The 19,218-nt window shown below is 36.5% G+C and overlaps 1 protein-coding gene across 1 annotated transcript; it reads left to right on the top strand.

Moving 5' to 3' along the window:
• The first annotated feature begins 180 nt into the window (after positions 1 to 180).
• ALX1 (ALX homeobox 1) lies at positions 181 to 17,723 on the top strand. Its single transcript, XM_071549945.1, has 4 exons — positions 181 to 412; positions 2,632 to 2,936; positions 6,185 to 6,313; positions 17,403 to 17,723. Exons 1-4 carry the CDS (start codon positions 181 to 183, stop codon positions 17,721 to 17,723), a joined length of 987 nt encoding a protein of 328 aa, XP_071406046.1.
• The last annotated feature ends 1,495 nt before the right edge of the window (positions 17,724 to 19,218 follow it).

Genomic DNA, 19,218 nt, shown 5'->3' with positions numbered 1-19,218 from the left:
GATATAAGAGGAACCTCGGGTTCTCCCTTTCAAGACAAGACAAATCAAAGGCTGGGAGGCAAAACAGCTCCCTGAGCTCTGAACGCCTTTCCCTCCCTCTTTCTTTCCCTCCCATCCACTCACCCTCCCTCCCTCACAGTTCAGCCTCTGTCTAGGGAAGAGGCTCTCAAGCAGCCTTAGATGATTATGGATTTTCTCAGCGAGAAGTTTGCCCTGAAGAGCCAGCCGAGCAAGAACAGTGACTTTTACATGGGAGCAGGAGGCACTTTGGAGCACGTTATGGAAACTTTGGACAATGACTCCTTTTATAGCAAAACGTCAGGCAGCAAATGCGTACAGGCCTTCAATCCTCTGCAAAGGGCTGAGCATCATGTGAGGCTGGAGAGGACATCACCCTGCCAGGACAACAACGGTGAGTCGTCGTCTCAGCGTTATTCTTCCTCCTGGAAATGTAAAGGGGAGGTCGAGGATTCTTCTGCCCGGGGAAACCAAAGTCAGCTGTGCAGCCTTTGGGTGCGGGCATGCAAGGGGCTGTTAGGTCGTAGTAAAATATTAATAACAATAAACAATAACAATACATAAAAATAATAAAATAATAATAATAAAAATATAGGAAGAAGGCAACGGTTTATTTTGAAGAGCTCTTTTCCTTTCGGTGTAACCCTTCGGCTACTGCCTTCCCTTCTGGCCTCTGCCCGGGTCCCCGGCTTGCCGAGGAACGCAGGTCTGGCCACGCCGACAGAGCCCGCCTGCCTCCGAGGCCACTCACCCGGGGGACCGACGGGCCCGCGGGTTCCGGTGGGTGCAGCAGGGCACGGTCGCGCCCCGCCACCCCCCATCCGAGCCCCGGTGACCCTCCGACAGCTCCCCGACCATCCCCACACCCGCTGCGTGCAGCGGCTTTTTCACCCAGCAAACTCCCGGGAAAAAGCATCCCCGGGTGTCGGTGTCGGAGAGACTCCGAACAGGGCCGAGTCTCCGGTGCCGTCCAAGGGAGGGAACAGAAGGTCACTTCGTCATGTTTGCTTCTTTCAAACATCGTCCTGCGAGGGTAGCGGAGTTCTCTCTGCCCTGTTACAAATAATGAGTAAAGGTGATTCTTCCAAAACAACATCGTTCATCCCAACAATGGTGTTAAACATTCCACCAATTATTATATTTCTCTAGATGATAGTGAAGGAGAATATAGAATGTATTATTTTTGAAACGTTTAAAATTTTCATCATAATTCCAACATGATGGAAATCTCATATAGAAAAAAAGAAATTTAAAAAACTGTTTCCTAGCAGAATTGGAAAACATGGTTAAGATTAGCTGCAATAAGGAGACTAACAATATCGTACATTTTTACTTCATAAGGTCATTGAAGTATATTTAAAAAAAATGTAAGAAATAATGACAGACTTCTGCCAAGTGTAGCTTTAAAAAAAACCTACAAAAAATTAATTTTTGCATTTAAGTTTTTCTTAATTAGAACATTTAATAGGTGCCTCGAGGGCTTTGAGGCATTTCCTATCTATGTATGTGTTGATGGTAAGTATCTAAAAACTGTGTTTTGTTACAATCAACTCAGATTGAAAAAAATAAATTATTGAGAATGTGGGAAAATTCCAAAGCAAGCTACTTAGAGTATGTTACATGCCATCTTCTTAGATTTTAATTTCTATTGAGTTTTAAACATTTTATCATTGTTTTTTGCTTTTTTGGGGGAAAAGAATAAAAAGGTTTTTTTGAATCTTGTAACTTATGACATTTCCAGTAATGTGAGATAAGTAAAAAATATTTAAAAGTAGGAAATTTCCTCCTAAGAACCTGTTGCAGAATATTTCTTATCACCCCCACTCAGGTTTTACCTAAAGACAAATAGTTCCTGCAATCTTTATACAAAGTATATGAAATGGTCTCTTTTAATAAGTTAACATTTTGCAGAAATGCTCTGCATTTTGTAACCATAACAAACCTAATTGGAAACAATTCCACTTTACAAATCCAAGACAAGGTATATGGAATTTATTAAGTTGCTAAAGTGAAGTTAATTTTCGGTTTCATTTGCTTCTTGATTTGTCAGTTTACAGCTATTTAGTTTACTTCACTGTTTCTTTGTATTTTCATAGAAATAGAGGTTTTAACTTTTGCTTTCAAGTTTAAAGGTACATTTGTCAATAGTCTGTGCCACTTCTATGAAAATATGTTTTGGGCTAAGATCCTTTATCTGTGCAACTCTAGTTGATGCCAATTTCATGGATTATTAACTACTTTATTGGCAACAATGGTAGAGTGAAAATATCCAAGTACACCCGTGCAGTCTCCTTATTCTGAAACTTTTTAGATAATATTTTCAGATACAATTCTCAGTTAAAATTAAATGTGATTTGTACATTTATTCTGTCTGTGGTTAATATAACAAATTCCTCTTCCGTGATCTGGTATAGAAACAACACAACCTCCTAGAATTGTGTTCCTTGTGAAATTGTTTCATATGAACTCCTGAATCTAAACCTCCCCTTCCCCATACCCCCCGGCTGCCCTCCCGTGCCCTCCCTCCCCCCCACCCCCAACCCCCCACCCCCCACCCCCTTAATCACTTATTTAGCCCGTTATTAACTAGCTGTTAACCCAACTTTTGCACAGTGAACTACGGGATTAATAAAGTGGAAGGACAGCCTCTTCACACAGAGCTGAGCAGGCCCATGGACAATTGCAACAATCTTAGGATGTCTCCAGGGAAAGGGATGCAGGAGAAGGGGGACCTGGATGAACTTGGTGATAAGTGTGACAGCAATGTCTCCAGCAGTAAGAAGAGGAGACACAGAACAACTTTCACCAGTTTGCAGCTGGAGGAACTAGAGAAAGTGTTCCAGAAAACTCACTACCCTGATGTCTATGTAAGAGAACAGCTAGCTCTGAGAACAGAGCTCACTGAGGCCAGAGTCCAGGTAGGAACCAAGCTTCAGCATTTCCATGACAAATTGTACACTGTAGGAACTGGTATATGACACTCTCGGGGATTGTACAAAAGCCTGTAAAGCTAAAGTAAAAAGCTGATTTTGCTTTATTCCTTTATGGATATGAGCTGTTATGCTGCAGTACTAAAATAACTTATTTTTTTAAATAGCATGTGTTGTTGTTCTAGAAACTCATTTGAAGGATGAGAAAACATCATCAACAGTAAAGCGGTCTTGATCTCTCGTAGAATTCCAGACAGTAAATACGTAAAGTGTTACATGTAAAAATCCCATTAAGGAGACATGTTGCATGTACTTCAGATTGATGATGATGCAGAACTCAGACACAGAGGATTCTATGTATGTTATGGCATGAAAAGTAGAGTCTAAAAAGTAACCAAATTTCTTGTTTGTATCCAAACGTAATTCTAATTTTTGGAATGAAACATACTGTTGATCACTTAGTGCATTATTTGAGTATCTTAACTGTGTACAAATGTGATTCATTCAGTATGTGCTCATACAGTAATCTCAACAATATTTATGGCTTTGGATGTGTCATGGTGACAAAAGAAGCTAAGTACCCAGGAAATGCAGCCTCTCCCCTGTTTAGAGATCTTCCATTAGAAAAGGATGTGAGCCATATTTTTCAAGTTTATCCTAATTTTAGATATCTTCCCTGTTGTTGTAATGATCACCATTTAAATTTAGGAAATAGCAATCCTAATGATTCTTACAGACTGGGATTAATTTTTTTTTAATTTAGTGACTTGAATATGATAACAACTTCACAACTTGTAATTAAACACATACTCACACATGCATATAAAGAAACAGACGTCAGTGCACATGCATACAAATTGAAATTAAACCAGGATCACTTTCAGAAACAAAGTCAGCTAATTAATTTTATAAAGAAGTATTCTTTCCATGTCTATTCAGCCAGACATCATATTCACTGTTGTCATCAGAAAATAGAGTCCAAAACTGTTACATTGATGTGATATCAGCAACATTGAGACAATTTATTTCAGTGGCTTTTAACTCTTCAGACTGTGTGCAATCTGTCTCCCTCTGAATTTGGTACAGCTTTCTACGTATGACTTCCATTCTTTGAGATTTAGTCTTGACTTAGAAAAACCCCAACAAAACAAAACAAAACAAAAAATTTGCATAAAATTAAAACATTCTAACAAAAGCATACTGGAATAAAGAGAACTACTTCCAAAACAAGTTAGTATTCAGAACAGGAAGGAGAATTGTACCAAAGTGTGCCAACTGTCTATCACATTTTTTCCCCTAAGTTTTAGAGGCTTCATATGCTAAGAGTATTAAAAAAGGAGAGTAAAAGAAAAATACATGTCTGCATCAACTTTCACAAATTTCTATTTCTATCTTATTTAAACATGTTCTTCCCTTTCTTAAAAGATAACTCATCCTTGCATTTCTCATATACTAAATATGAAAGGACATGGTGATTATTTCTATCCAGAGTAATAAGAGTATTCCATCACAAGATTAAGCAATTTAAAAGGCCTTACGTCATTAGAGGCAAGCATCTGGCAATTCAAGGATAACAAGCAGCAGATTTCTACATTGCTTTGTGGAGGCAAATGGTTACTTTATCTCTGCCAAGAGTCAGTTTCTAGTAAAGCAGTGTAAACAGAAACATTTTGGGGGATTGTCAAAGGAAAAAAATGTGCGCTTTTTTTTTTTAGTTACTATAAATTCAAGTAAATTGTTTGATTTAGTTTAGCAGCGTGATCAGCTGGATACCTTACCCACAGTTCCCTTCACTGCCATTTCATCAAAAATCGGTTTAGTATTTGTCCTGTACACATGCAGAGAGAGCCAACCTGAACCTAATTTATCTAAGTTGTTCTCTTTCCTGCTGCATGTCAATACAGTAATTGTTACCCATTTTAAAGAGATTGTCAAGGCCTTTTTGAAATGAAAGAGCCACATGACTAAATTCCCCTATCTTGTCCCTGATGCCTCCTGTGGAGACAGGAGATTTTTTTCCTTTTCTTTTCTTTTCTTTTTGTTGAACTTCAGGCATCAAAAATAACACAAATTTACCAGCGAGGTCCTTAACAATATATACTCAGGAGTTATATGCATGAGCCTTGCTTGGATTGCTAAGCATATTTTAAAAGATCGCACATACTAAATGTGCAGCTTGTCCTTGGGAATTAAAATGAGCAACATTATGCCCTGGTTGCTTAAGTAGCATCAAAGGACAGTTGAGTTCTCCAAAGATCAATGCAATAATGGAATTATGGAACAAATAGTATTATTTTAACTAATCCAGAATCTGGGATCAGAATATATCCCTCAAAATAAAGGAATTGTACACACACACACACACACACACACACACACACACACACACACAAAAAAAAAAAAGTCTGAAATAAAAAATAAACTTAGAAAGCCATGAAACAATGACAGAGATAGATAACAGAAAGAAATCAACATATAATAGATTTTGATATAACACATGACACCCAAAATTTTACAGAACAGTCCAAAGACTATAAAGAAATTTAAGTATAGAGAAATTAGCTTTTAGTTGACAAGAAAGCATTCAGTTCTAAATTAATTTATGGTCAAAATTATTTCATAGTCTAAATATAAAGTTCTATTCTTTAGTTTTCCATTATCAGAAACAGATATCACAATATGAAAAAAAGGTCACGATGTTTTAAAAACTGTCTGTGATATGGTGAATTTTTATTATCTTCCTGCCTTTTTAGCCTTCATTATAGAAACTTTTTCTGCAGTGCAGAGTGCTGTACTGGTGCCAGTTTTCCCTGCTTTTTCATTACTTCATTTAATAAAGACTATTTACACCTCTAGGAGGCAGATTATGGGTAGTCATAGCAAGTCAGTGGGCATAGAAAATTAAGACAAAGTTTTGTTACAATTCAACTTGCTACAAACTTATCTTCTTCAGGTTGGTTATTTTTTGTTTTGTTTTGGGTTGTTGATTGGGGTTTGCTTTGCTGTTCTTTTTAATAATGGGAAGAAAATAAAATGACATTTAAAACAGGAATAATTTAAGGAGGTTTGACATTGACAAGATTGAAATAGCAAGAAATTAATTCTCAGGTGAACTCCTCTTTCTTAGATAAACAGAGATTTTCAAAACTACTGTCCAGAATCTTTTGACTTTTTCCTAAATTTTTTTTGCGCAGTATGTAATTGAGTTAACATGATTGTTTCCTTGTATACTGTAGGTTTGGTTTCAGAATCGAAGAGCAAAATGGAGGAAAAGAGAACGCTATGGTCAGATCCAGCAAGCTAAGAGCCATTTTGCTGCCACCTATGATATATCTGTTCTTCCAAGGACTGACAGCTACCCTCAGGTATGGCAAAGACTTTGGTTCTATGTTTGATAACTGTTGTAGCGACTCTGGTCTTGTATGCTCTGCTAAGATGAGGCATAAACTCTGTGATCTCTACACAACTTTCTTCTGATATATTAAATATGCACAATTTCTTTATGGACCTCAGCAGATAATCAAATAGAAAAAGTCTTCCACTAGCATGAAACCGTATTATAGCCATGAACAATCAGAATTGAATGTATATGGCTAGAAGAGGGAGGCAGAGACACAAGACTGTTCCCTCAGTCAGCTGTAGTTTGTTTAGTACCTTTTATTCTTCTTCATTTCCCTATTAGAATATAGTAAGGTATACTGCATGTAGTACACCTTACTATATTCTAATATATATATATATATATAAAAATTATATATATACTTACATATATACACATATATACATATATATATATATATACACACACGCACACACACACACACACACACACACTGACAATAATCTTCTGTCTATGTTCTCCAGTCTTTTGGTTTATTGCCTAGCCTCACTCTCTGCTATTGTTTTTCTGCTTGGTTATTTTAGCACATTAAATACTTTTATTCTGAAGCCATTGCTTTTCATGTGAAAGCTTCCCATTGCTTTTACCACCTAATTAATTAAAAAAAACCCACCATACAAACAAAAAGCCTTGAACAGGTCCCTTTCACTGCTGGTGTTCTGTTGCTCTTCTACTTCATCAGGTTGCAAGATCTTTACCAGCCTTAAGAATATATTCATATTCTGTGTAGGTTTGCTTTGGTCATGCTCTACATTCCCCAAGTCTGGGTGCAGAGTGGCTGGAAAGAGGCCCAGTGGAAAAGGACCAGGAGGTGCTCTTTGGCAGCTGGCTGAACATGAGCCAGCAGTGCACCCAGAAGGCCAGTGGCATCCTGGTCTGTATCAAAAATAGTGTTGCCACGAGGACTAAGGCAGTGATTACTCTGTACTTGGCACTGGTGAGGCTACACCTCAAGTGCTGTGTCCAGTTCTGGATCCCTTACTACAGGAAAGACATTGAGGTGCTGGAGTGTGTCCGGAGGATGTCAATGAAGCTGGTGAAGGGCCTAGAGGGCAAGTCATATTGGCAGCAGCTGAGGGAGCTGGGGTTTAGTCTGGAGAAAAGGGTTCTCAGGGATGACCTTATTGCTCTCTACAACTGCCTGAAAGGAGGTTGCAGCCAGATGGGGATTGGCCTCTTCTTCCAGGTAACAAGAGGACATAGCCTCAAGGTGTACCAGAGGGGGTTCAGGTCTGACATCAGGAAGAATTTTTCACTGAAAGAGTAGTTAAGCATTGTAGAGGTGGAGGCATCATCCCTGGAAATGTTCAAGAAACGACAGGATGTGGCACTTAGTGCTATAGTTTAGTTGACATGTTGGTGTTCGGTCAAATGTTGTATCTGGTGATCTTTTCCAACCTTAATGATTCTATGATTCTATGAATGTGATTAGCTTTGAAACAGGGATCTTTGACCCATGTGTCACCTACCCAGCTTTACGTGCTTTACCTCTGAAGAGGTTGCACTTTACTAGGTTTGGTGCCTGGGCCAGAGCTGGCTTGTTTTCCAATAGCTCTGAACATGGATACAACAATTTAGCTCTGGTGGCACTTATAAATCTGCCTGTTTTTATGCTATAGTACAATAGTGCATTAACCCGAATTACATCAACAACAACTGCATGACACTTGCACACCATGTTTAAGTAGGTGGACACAATATTTGTTTGAAACCTAACTAGGTAAGGTGTACAAAACAATCTTAAGTACTCCTTGGTAGATTCACAAAGACATTGATGCATGATCACTCACAGATATCACTCAATGCATTCAGATCTCTTTTGAAGGCCTTCTGACTTATCTATAACATCACAACAAATGATACAAGGAGCCATACGTAAGTTTTGGGATTAATTTTGTGTCTGCAAGCTCATATATTTTCAGTGGGACTTCATCTACAAATTTTTCCATTTGACAGAAGTTTCATTAGCATATGATGATGGAATATTGCAAGTCATTGGTGAACAGGCAAAATTATTTTCTTAAAATTAATGTTTTTCAAAAAACTCACATATTTTAATTATTTGATAATATGATCCATAAAATTCTAAACCAAATAAAACATCTGTTCTGTACTTTTTGATTGTTAAAAAGATGAGGGAACTCACTGCATTTCTCTTTACAATTTTGTTAAAAACATATCTCCTAGACTGATGATATAATGAAGTTTCACCCTGGTAAATCTTTCTATTATTAACTTATAAGTTCTTAAAAACAGGAGATTGAAATGACAATGTTTGTCTGATAATCTTAAATCAAGCATCTCCAAAATGTATAGTAATATAAAACGTATACTGATTCATAAACACAGATATATCATGCTCACCTACAAAAATAGACTAACACACTGCAGGTAAATAGAGAGGCTCAAACATGTAATTGAGCTTGGTCATCTGCATGAGAAAGTTGTGTTGTAGTGTGCTCTACTTCAAGAACAGGAACAAGGAGCTAACTGAAGGTGAGAGGCCACTTTCCATTGGCTATTTAAGCTGAGTAATTGCATGCATAGTGTGGTTACATGATGAAAACACAGTAATTACTCTTCAGTGAATAAGGTGGTTACTTTGCTCTATACTGGAATATTAATAACTATCCAGGTAATTATCAGATATAATATTCAATAAAAATCAAGTTCTTACTAGCCTGGTGATAATTCTTCATAGTTTTCACATTCTTAAACTTTCACCTTCAGTAAAACTGTGTCTGTATAATATAAATATTTCCAGTGAGAATACTTGAGACAATGGAAATCTGTTTTAAAAACACAATGACCACTAACATCACTACATTCAAATCTTTTGAACTAGATTTCCATTTATAAGTGCCTTACTTATGGAAAATAAATATACAGTACATCACTTGCTGTAAAGTCATCAATTTATCCCACAGTTCAGGCAGAAAGAGGCATTTAAAATTGCTATCTGCATGTTTGATTTTAGTGTTATAGACTGATTTCCTAAACAATTCCATAATGTCATTGTAGTTAATGCAAGAAAAAAAATTTTTTTTCTCTTTACTGTTGTTTCCCTCCACCACCTGTGTCCAAACACTCCTATTATGACAATAAAATAAGCAAATATTAGACAAGATTTGCCATACTTTTGAGTAAATAGCTTTTCTTGGGGATTGTGGAACACAGATCACTAGAGCTTATTTATGAAGCTTTTATTAACACAGAGAAAAACAGATTCTGTGTTGCTGGAAAAAAATATGTTGAATGTTGAAAAGAGATGAAATCATGATGTTTACACCTGTGTGGCAGAAGAAACAGGAACAAATGTGACTTTTTGGTGTGCATTATAGGGATTTGCAGCCTGAAAATTTTCTGCTTTGAGTCTCACCATGGATATGTTGACAAAACACATCCTATTTGCATTCCAACAGAAGCATCAGTCTCTTGCAGTAAGCAAAGGGTGTCATGGAGACTTCTGCTTAATCTCTTCACTATTTATCTTCATCCAATATAAATTAAGAACATGATGCTACTATGCATTGTGTGACTATATACACTTGAAAAACTTGTCATGTAAGAAAATTATTCTTTTGGCTCATTTCAGACAGAAGGTTGGGTCTGAATCAGAGAAAGATTGAGGTTAGAAGAGACCACTGGAGGTGGTCTAGCCCAACCCCTGTTTCTATAATCCAGACAAATTTTGCTTTTAAATTGCACATCTTTACCTTCAAAACAATAATAAACTAGGTTGGATTTTTTTTGTGTAATCATATTTGTTTACTTTGCTCTTTCACTCTCATTATTTTTACAATATGTTGACTTTAGGTGTTGCTTATTTTGTAAAATAATTGGTCATCTGTCTGCCAAGAATTTCAGTATCTCCTGAACTGCCCAAATTCTTCATGCATACATCTTTCATTAATGATAATGGCAGCAACCAGATTAGAGAGGAGGGCAGTTAGTACAATATTCTAGCAAAATTGACTACTATTCACATGGGTTTTTTTCAATCCTTTAACAATATTATTCTGAAAAACAGATTTTTCTAGGAAAATGTTATGAACAGTGCCACAGGGTTTCATCTTCATTAGGTTCAATAGTTGAACTTCAAGCTTCTCTTGCAGATGCAACACATCTGAAGTGCAAGCAGAAAATAATTTACTGATTAAACGAAACATCCCATGGTTTGAGCCTCACTAATTAGCAATATTCTAGTGATAATATGAAAGTTAAGAGGGAGCATCTTAACATCAGTGGGGAAATGAATGCTGATTCACTTAATAAGGAAGTCACCTAAATACAGTCTCTAGTGTTATTAAAGATGTATCAGGATAACTGAGACACTGTTAGAGTGCTCATGAACAGGATTTACAAGAAGGATACACCCTTCATGGTAGGCAGCTGTGGTCAGATAAAAATTAGACATTTATGCTTAGGAAAGTTAACCAAAGGGACTTTTATCCCAGAGACAGGTTCCCTTTAAGGCTGGCAAAAATCCGGCCAATTAATTTTTTTCTCTCTAAAGTATAAGGTATAAAATAGGCAAGACAATCTCTAAAAATTTGTTTTTCATTCTGATGCCTGATTCACCTGCAGTCATCTGTAGTTATCTTACATGGACCTGTAAATGATGTGTTGGGAGAGAAACAATAAAAAGCTTCTTTAGCCTTATTATTCTCTTACCTTATTGGCCGTTATTTCACTACTTTTGCCATCTTGTGTTAGTGGGAAGGTTATTGTTACAAATGGTACTTCATCTCATCAGATTCAATGCCTAAGCATGAGAAGTAGCAAGGTACCAAAAAACTCAGACAAAATTTCATTTTACCCCCTCCTTATTTACACACAAAAGAGTGAAATTTGATCAAAAGCCTACACTGTTGTCACACAGACTTCCAGCCTTCCCTATATGAGTTAAATTTATAAAGATATTATCTTTATAATTGAGTGCAGCAGTATGTAAAATAAACATTAAATTGTGTAATTGAAAAGCAGATATAACAGGGAACATTTTTCTCCCAGTTAGGCTCTTTCCTTACTTTGCATCTTGCCTCCTTCTTGCTTGTTCTCTGAATCATGTTCATTTGTCAACATTTTTTTTCTAAGTTCTTTTAAAACAATTAATTTTGCTGCACCATTTTAATTGCCTTCTAAGTATGACACGTAAACTATTTGAAGTTTTTCCTTTTCTTGAAAATGCAGGCAAGAGTAACACAGAATTGAACTTAAATTTTTGTTTTGTCTGCTGTGAATCTTATGGAAACAAAAGGATTTAAAAAGTATGGCAACTGGAGTGATATAGACAGTGTAGAAAGAAGGGACGATGTTGAAATCTCTGAAACAGAAGAGGCTGAAGTATTCATTCCATCCACTGGACTGATAAATCAAATGAATATGTTGAACAGCATGGCATCATGTGACTTGTTGGCAATCAAAGAGCGTAGAAGTGATTTCAGTATACATGTGTTAAGTACTTAGTCTTTCGATCATCATTACAGTTTGCCCTAGCCTTAGTGCATATGGGTAATCCTCATTAGCAATAATCAAAGTTACATGCTGCAATTAAAAGTTCATATGGAATTTATTAGACACCACATGTTCTAAGACTTAAAATTTCTTTTAACTGTAGTAGACATATAAATGACAGTTAATCACAATAACTCATTAAGGCTATAGGTACACTGATTAAGTAGAAGTAGATATGGTAGACATATCTGAATTAGCTTCAAAGAGGTTTTACCATATACTCACACTGTCTTGCAGTGACAGCAGACAGCTCAGGCTGAGCCACCACCTGGATAGTATGTGGCTTGCTGCATGGGTGCTGACTTGCCTTGCTATGGCTACTCTTTCAACAGGAGTAACACTTCTAGTATTTTGAGCGGTGTCTGTTCTACACACAAAGTAACTTGTGCACTGCACTTTTATTTTTCCCTGGTCCTAAACCACCACTGTATGTGGTCCTCCTCATAGTGTCAACATTCAGTTTTTTGCTCTATGAGGTTTTTTGTGAAACATGTATTTCTTTAAAATGTGTGAGTGACTTTACTGGGGTTTAATTATAAGGCAAATTGATTTTTTTTTCTGAGATAGAACTTTTTTAATAGTATTTTTCAAAGTATGAAATTTTGCCTTTAACTATATTATAGATGTGAAATATAATTAATTCTTATCATAATTGGCCCTGAGATTGCAGTAGGAAGAATTTACAGTTTGCAAAGCATCCCACACAACAATGAAGGCTTATATTATTTTTCAGCTTAGCAAACTTGTTTAAGAGTGGAATCCAGTGATCAGATTTTTATTTTGTTCACCAAATGTGAGCCTAAATGTGGACTGAATGAGTCTATCACACATTTTAGAGCTGTATCACTAAGCCTCTCAATCCCATGGGCCAACTAGCATTTTATGGATATATCTGAAGTTGTTGTGCTGTAGTTCTCCCATATGTACCTGAACTCAATACAGTACAGGTGATCTACATGTTCATTAGATCCAATGGCTCCTACAAAATGATTCACAAATTAACTTGAGAAATATTCTGTCCAGATATAAACAAAATACAATGAGAGGGGTAAAGCTTTGGAACAAGTTGCCCATAGAAATTAATGAAACCCTGTAGCTGGAGCTACTCAAATCATGGCTGCATGGATTTGAGCAACCTTATCAAAATTCAAGGTTAGCTGTGAGCAAAGGTTTGAAACAGAGGTTCTTTTCAGTTTAAATTATTCCAAGAATCTATGAATCTACAAAGTTGGGAAGTAAAAGCAAAAGTATACCCATATTTAGGGTGTTCTTAAGAGGATCTCAGAAAAAAAAAGTGGGAAGTGACACACCAGATTAACTGAGCTGATGGACTAGGAGGAACCAATAGATCATGAATTTTGAACTAGCAGTTTTGAGCAGTTTAACAGCTATTGCATTTAATTCACCTAAACTAGCTCCTTAGGCTAGCACAGGATTGATGTTTTCTGGCAGTGAAAGGATTGTTGTTTCATAAAAGGAGTGACAAAAATTTAGCAAATCAGTCTGACATACCAGTTTTCTATAATTATGTAAATTCTTAACTGTTCAGTTAGTGCCACTCTTATTTTCCTTGCAGTGTCCAAGAATGCCCTGAAAACAGATTAAATATGTAGTTCCCGATTACTTATTAGAGTAATTATAATAACATTCAACATACATAACATATATTATGTAATATAACAATAACAATAATAATTTCTTACTTAATATGTAGAGATGTTCAAAGAGATTAAAATTTTATTTCCCATGTGAAGAACTAAAACACACACCTACTTAAATACAATCTGTGTGTGAAAACACACTACAGTCTGGATAGTAGGTGACTCAAATAACATGAGTCAAGAGATTTGGTGTTCAGAGAATTTGATAGTAAAATCCTCAGAAAATGCTGAGACTTGAGTTTATGTGATTTCTTCACATACTGTGTAAAAAGGTTGAAGCTCTATGAGCTTGAAAATTTAACAGAAAAAAAGCAATGACACCAAGTGGGATGACCAATTACCTCAGCTCATTTTCCCCTGATGTGTCAAGCAGAAGGTCATGTGCTTAGGAAATGATATCATAGCCGTGTTAACAACCATAACTCTCCTGTTATGTTTTTGTCACAGTAACGAAAACCTATTTCTTTTTCTATCAGGAAGGGGTTGTGTGTATGTGTATGTGTGTATAAAACATAGAGTAGGTAAATATATTGAAGGGCTCTGGTAATTTCACGGTAACCACAAGAGCAAAGCTCAAGTTGTTTGTGATTTTAACAGAAACCAGAGATATGTTGTATGTGTAGCCTCATTCACAGTCTCTGAATTGCCTTTTATACAGTTCATGGATCACACAAGATTTTAAGAGGAAAAATATTTTCTTTAAATTTATGTACATAATGTCCCTTTTCCTTCTAACATACCAGAAGACGGTTTGATAATTTTGACTTATTGTGAAACACTACTGTATTTATTTTTAATACAGGAATACCGTCTGCACCTAATTTTCACTACAAGATATTTATGTTGTAATTCCTTGTTAAGAAATGAAAATCTAATATCAAAAGTGAAGTCACTCAACCAACTAAAATGAATAGAAAAAGGATATGACTGAAAAATTCTTTTGGAAAACATAACTGCCTCATGAAAGAAGACATAAAACTTTCCTAGCATCTTGTGGCATTCCTGAAGTTAATTTTTCTAATTTGTATTCCTTTCTCTAAGGAGGAAACTTATGGCACCCCTTTGAAAATTTTAGGAATTAATATCTTTTCACATATTTCTTTAACAAGACATTGGTATATTTTAGGATTTCCAGCTGAATTCTCTTTTCATTTACACCTGTGAAATCTCACTGAAGCTATATTGAAAGAGATTTGTCTCGGATAAAAATATCAGGAGAATCGGCTGCACTAAACTTTGTTTACTGCAAACTGAACTGCTACAAATATGGAAGGAAGTAGTGTTTTTGTGATTCCTCCAGACCGCATAGGTCATTGGGCACTTTCAAACTAAGCCTCTGAAACTTTTGAAACCTTCCCATCGTGACTGTATTAAAGGCAAACTTGTGCACTTTGCTCCTATTCAAACAGATTTGGGAAACTTTTTCCCATAATTATATCTATGTAGCCTGGGTGATTGCAGCACTTGGCACAGCATTTCTTAGAAAGAAATTTTAGCAAGTCAAATAAATGAGACTTTGTTGCATGTGAGTTAGCTTTGGTGATTATAAACTCCTTCAGAAATAGCTCCTGTATTAGATGCTGCTAGTATTAGATTACCTAGAACCTCCCCAGGAAAATTAGTATGATTATAAGTCAAAACTGGCTCAGTTAAGTTAATTAAGGAGTAATCATGCCAAGCTGAAGAGGGGTCTCCCATGGGCTGATGTTTTAACCTTCTAAAAATTGATTAAGGGTAGAGAGAACTGGAAAGTTCTGCAACTCTGATGAGATTCTCTTACCTCATGTAGATTTCAGGAGACTGGCAAGAAGTCAGTCCTTGATATCCTTCCCCAGTACCTTTCTCACTCCATTGCCTCACAACAGACCACCTAAAATGTGCAGGAGCAGATGCCTGAACTGTGCCCAACTAGCAGTGTGTATATATGTGTGTGGAAAGAGAAGTTCCATTCACAAGTGTGTGTGGAATTGTATGACTGTACCTATGAATGTCTGTGTAAACAGGGAGTTGTGCACACCAAGAGTTTGGGGAGATGTGTTGCCACCATAGCTTTTTGCCAGGCTTCTGCAAGAAACCAAAATGGAGCATTTACTGGTTCTTTTCAGCTGCTGAAATTCCTAAGGAGCCCAAATTACTTTGTAAGTTCCTGATGACCTTGCTAATATAACTGTTTTAAATACAAACTTTTATTATAAGACTGTTTCACCATTGCTATCTGCACTAGATCTCAGCTAGATGAGTTCAGTGAACCTTAATTTATTGCTTTAGCTTGTTGGTTGTTTGGTGAGTATCTGCTGTTGCAAAGTGATAGGGCAATGGGAAAAAAAACCCACCTCATCAGCATTAGAAACATGTTTTCATTCTCTGTGTGTATGTGTGTGTCTGACATAATTCATTACTTCCCCGACCTCTGCTTTGGCAGAAAAAAAAAATCACTCAGCTAGAGAGATAACCTTCATATCTTAAAGTCAAAATTCCTTTGTCTATGAATTTGGAACGTGAATGTAAAATTAAGTTTGAAGTGGGAATTCACTTTACAGTGCTAACTGAAAAGTAACTGCAATTACTCCAACATAGCAGAGAACAAAAACATGTGGGCTTAATCACAGTGCATCAGAGCAATGATATACTGAACAGACAACAGATTTTTGGGATGAAGACAAATTCAGCGAAGGAAAACATATAGGAAAGGATATAGTGATTGGCTGAGAAGTGCTGTGTTGTGATTGAGGGCTAAAAATGTTTTACATGATGTTATTTGTATATGGAAAAAATCAGCATTCAGCAAAGTGATATAAGTAAAAGTAGAGGACTTACAGAGCTGTATATTGGTATAATGGTGTGTGCAAGTGAGAAACGACCAAGGGAGTTTGAGTATGTGAGAAATTATATCCATGTAATACTGATAGATAGGGAGTTGAATAAAGAGAAGGGCAGCTGTTGAGTGTGAAGTTTGCTCAAATCAAAGCAAATAGAGCAGGAATAAATGAACGCACAGTCTGAGATAATGACAAAAGTTGACTTATGCTTGGTCTTGAAAATCTTCCTATCTAGTACCAAATAAGTGAAAAACACCTATCCATAAATAGAATCCATACATAGATGATAGAAGGCCTGAGGCTCAGAATGAAGCTTTAAGTGACTGCCAAGTAGAGAAAGGATTACACATCAAAGCTTGAATATATGGTTACTCCAGACGTTGCTGGTAACCACAAAGTTTGTGTCCTAGTCTGCCATGCAACGTTTTCCAGGGATGCACAGTGCAGCCTGTTATGGTTGAGTACTGAAATAGAAATGCCCTCAAAGTATAATTTCACACCAAAGCAACAAAAAAGTAATTTTATCTCACAACTATCAGTGAAACAAATTTAAGAAAAATAATGAATGTATTATCAAGCATTCCTGTGTTTTATGGCTTCATTTTTTTAAAAGTCCTTTTCAACACTTTCCTATCATTACTGTAAGAATTCTAATGAAGAGAAGCTTTTATTGTATAAACAGCTATGATCTCATACATTCTTTTGACACCTTTTCTCTGAAGTCAGTTGTGTTCTTCCACTAATTTTATTGACTGACTGGGCTGATGACATCCTGAGGTTCAATGGTAAACAGCATATATGGAGCCATGGAGCAAGCGGATGACAGAGCAAGGAATATGACTCATCAGCCCTTGGTCTTAAGCAAACAACCTAGTATTGTGACTTGTGTGATCTCTTCATGCTATTTTCTAACATGATTGCAGAGAACTATTTAAGTACTTGTTGCTTGTTTTGGAGGAGAAATAATAATGAATATGTGAAGTAAAGCAAATCAAACATTGCAGAAAACAAAAGATGAACTATTTAAATTTAATAATATTCTTTTTATATGTTCCAGATTCAGAACAACCTGTGGGCAGGGAATGCAGCTAGCGGTTCCGTGGTTACCTCCTGCATGCTGCCACGAGATACGTCTTCCTGTATGACACCTTATTCCCATTCACCCCGGACAGATTCTGGCTACACAGGCTTTTCAAACCACCAGAATCAGTTCAGCCACATGCCCCTCAATAATTTTTTCACTGACTCATTACTTTCTGGGGCAACCAATGGACATGCTTTTGAAACCAAGCCAGAGTTTGAAAGGAGGTCCTCCAGTATTGCGGTTCTACGGATGAAAGCCAAAGAGCATGCAGCCAATATTTCCTGGGCCATGTAATATAGCAGTACCCTTTCTCAATTTCATTTTTTTTTAATAGCAAATTAAAACCATTTTTATTTCCCATATTTAAAGGGAACCAAAAATAAGCTGCTGTGTGTGGAATGCTAGAAATCATCATATACACAATGTCTGCTTAAACAAATGCAATATAATATTTAACAATAAAACAAGAATAAACCAAATAGAGTTACCATGCATCAAGCTAAGCAAGCCCTCTTTGGTTTGGTCTTTATATATAGTATGTTTTGTTATACCAGTTGATGAAATATGATTATAGAACCTGCAAAAAAGAATAAAGCAACTAAGCATATATGTCTACTCCATGGTTTTTAGCAGTCCTGTATACAAAATTCATGCTTTCCAAATGACTACTTCATAAGGGAAAAACTCTGTAAAGGATAATAAGGTTATTATACTAAACCCTTGATGTAAATCTCTACACGTACCATGCAAAGAAGGAAATATATGACCTTTCATATTGTAGGTGGAATTTGTGGACTGACTTCTCTCAGCACTGTGCTACTGCTCTAAGCCAGCTCTGCTGTTTTGCTAAATGCACTTTGAGCTCGTTGAACTTACATCAAAGAACAACTAATGTAATAAGAATAGAAGGCACTCCTTTATCTTATGGACCTGAGTGTATTCCTATTAAAGATAATGAGGGCGTTTTGGCCAAATATACAACTAAAAGCAGGATCACAGCAGTCAATAGAGTTTTGAAAGTTGTGCACAAATTATGTAAGTCAACCAGTGTTTAAATTAAATCTTTAAGGTTGCAGATAGGGTGTCATGAAACTTAGATCATTAAAAGAGAACATGGAATAATACTGCTCCACTTTCAACAGAATCCAGGTTTGGGAAACATCCTCCAACAGTGAAGCCTTACTTCCAGTACAGTCTGTCTTACTGGACTTTGCTACTCTGTAGTCACATTGAAATGAAAAAAGTCTAACAAGGCTTGCCAGTTTCATTTTGTAACAGAGCCTAAGACATTATAAGAATACATTTAATTTAGTTTCAGTTACAGTTTGTTGATATATATTTTCCAGAGTATAAAGCTGGTTTGCTACCCTTAAAGTAGACAGGAAAAATCTTTTCTACTGCAGTGGCAGGAGGATTTGGCTCTCAGGTCCCAAGCTATCACAAAGGAATTAAAATGTCAGCAGACTTTCTGACATTTCTGGTGGAAAAAAAAATAGAGGAGAAGAAAAATACTTTACATCTGGAGTACTGCTATCTGCTTTGATTTACTTCTCCTCCCTTTCCCCTGTCACATTCCAAGCTCCTTCAGATGAGTGAAATGTCAGCCCCTTTGAAAGCAACAGTTAGTCTCTCAGGTTCATAAAGGCAAAGCAAATTAATTGAAATAAAGAAGGACTTGCATGGCTGTGATTAGAACAGGATACAACTCTCTGGGCACCCCCTTCTCCTTCTTGCTTTTCTCTCTGGTCATTAGTTAGTAACAGAGGGCAGATCAGGGAAGAATGGAAGA

This window comes from Pithys albifrons, chromosome 3, assembly GCF_047495875.1.
Source record: "Pithys albifrons albifrons isolate INPA30051 chromosome 3, PitAlb_v1, whole genome shotgun sequence".
Lineage (NCBI taxonomy): Eukaryota > Metazoa > Chordata > Aves > Passeriformes > Thamnophilidae > Pithys > Pithys albifrons.
This window is presented reverse-complemented; position numbering and strand designations above follow the sequence as displayed.

Bases quoted from the DNA above. Each gene is read 5' to 3' on its own strand.
- ALX1 (XM_071549945.1), top strand. From the start codon at position 181: ATGATTATGGATTTTCTCAGCGAGAAGTTTGCCCTGAAGAGCCAGCCG. The intron at 413-2,631 runs GTGAGTCGTCGT...ACTTTTGCACAG, and splicing joins ACCCTGCCAGGACAACAACG to TGAACTACGGGATTAATAAA. The intron at 2,937-6,184 runs GTAGGAACCAAG...TGTATACTGTAG, and splicing joins TCACTGAGGCCAGAGTCCAG to GTTTGGTTTCAGAATCGAAG.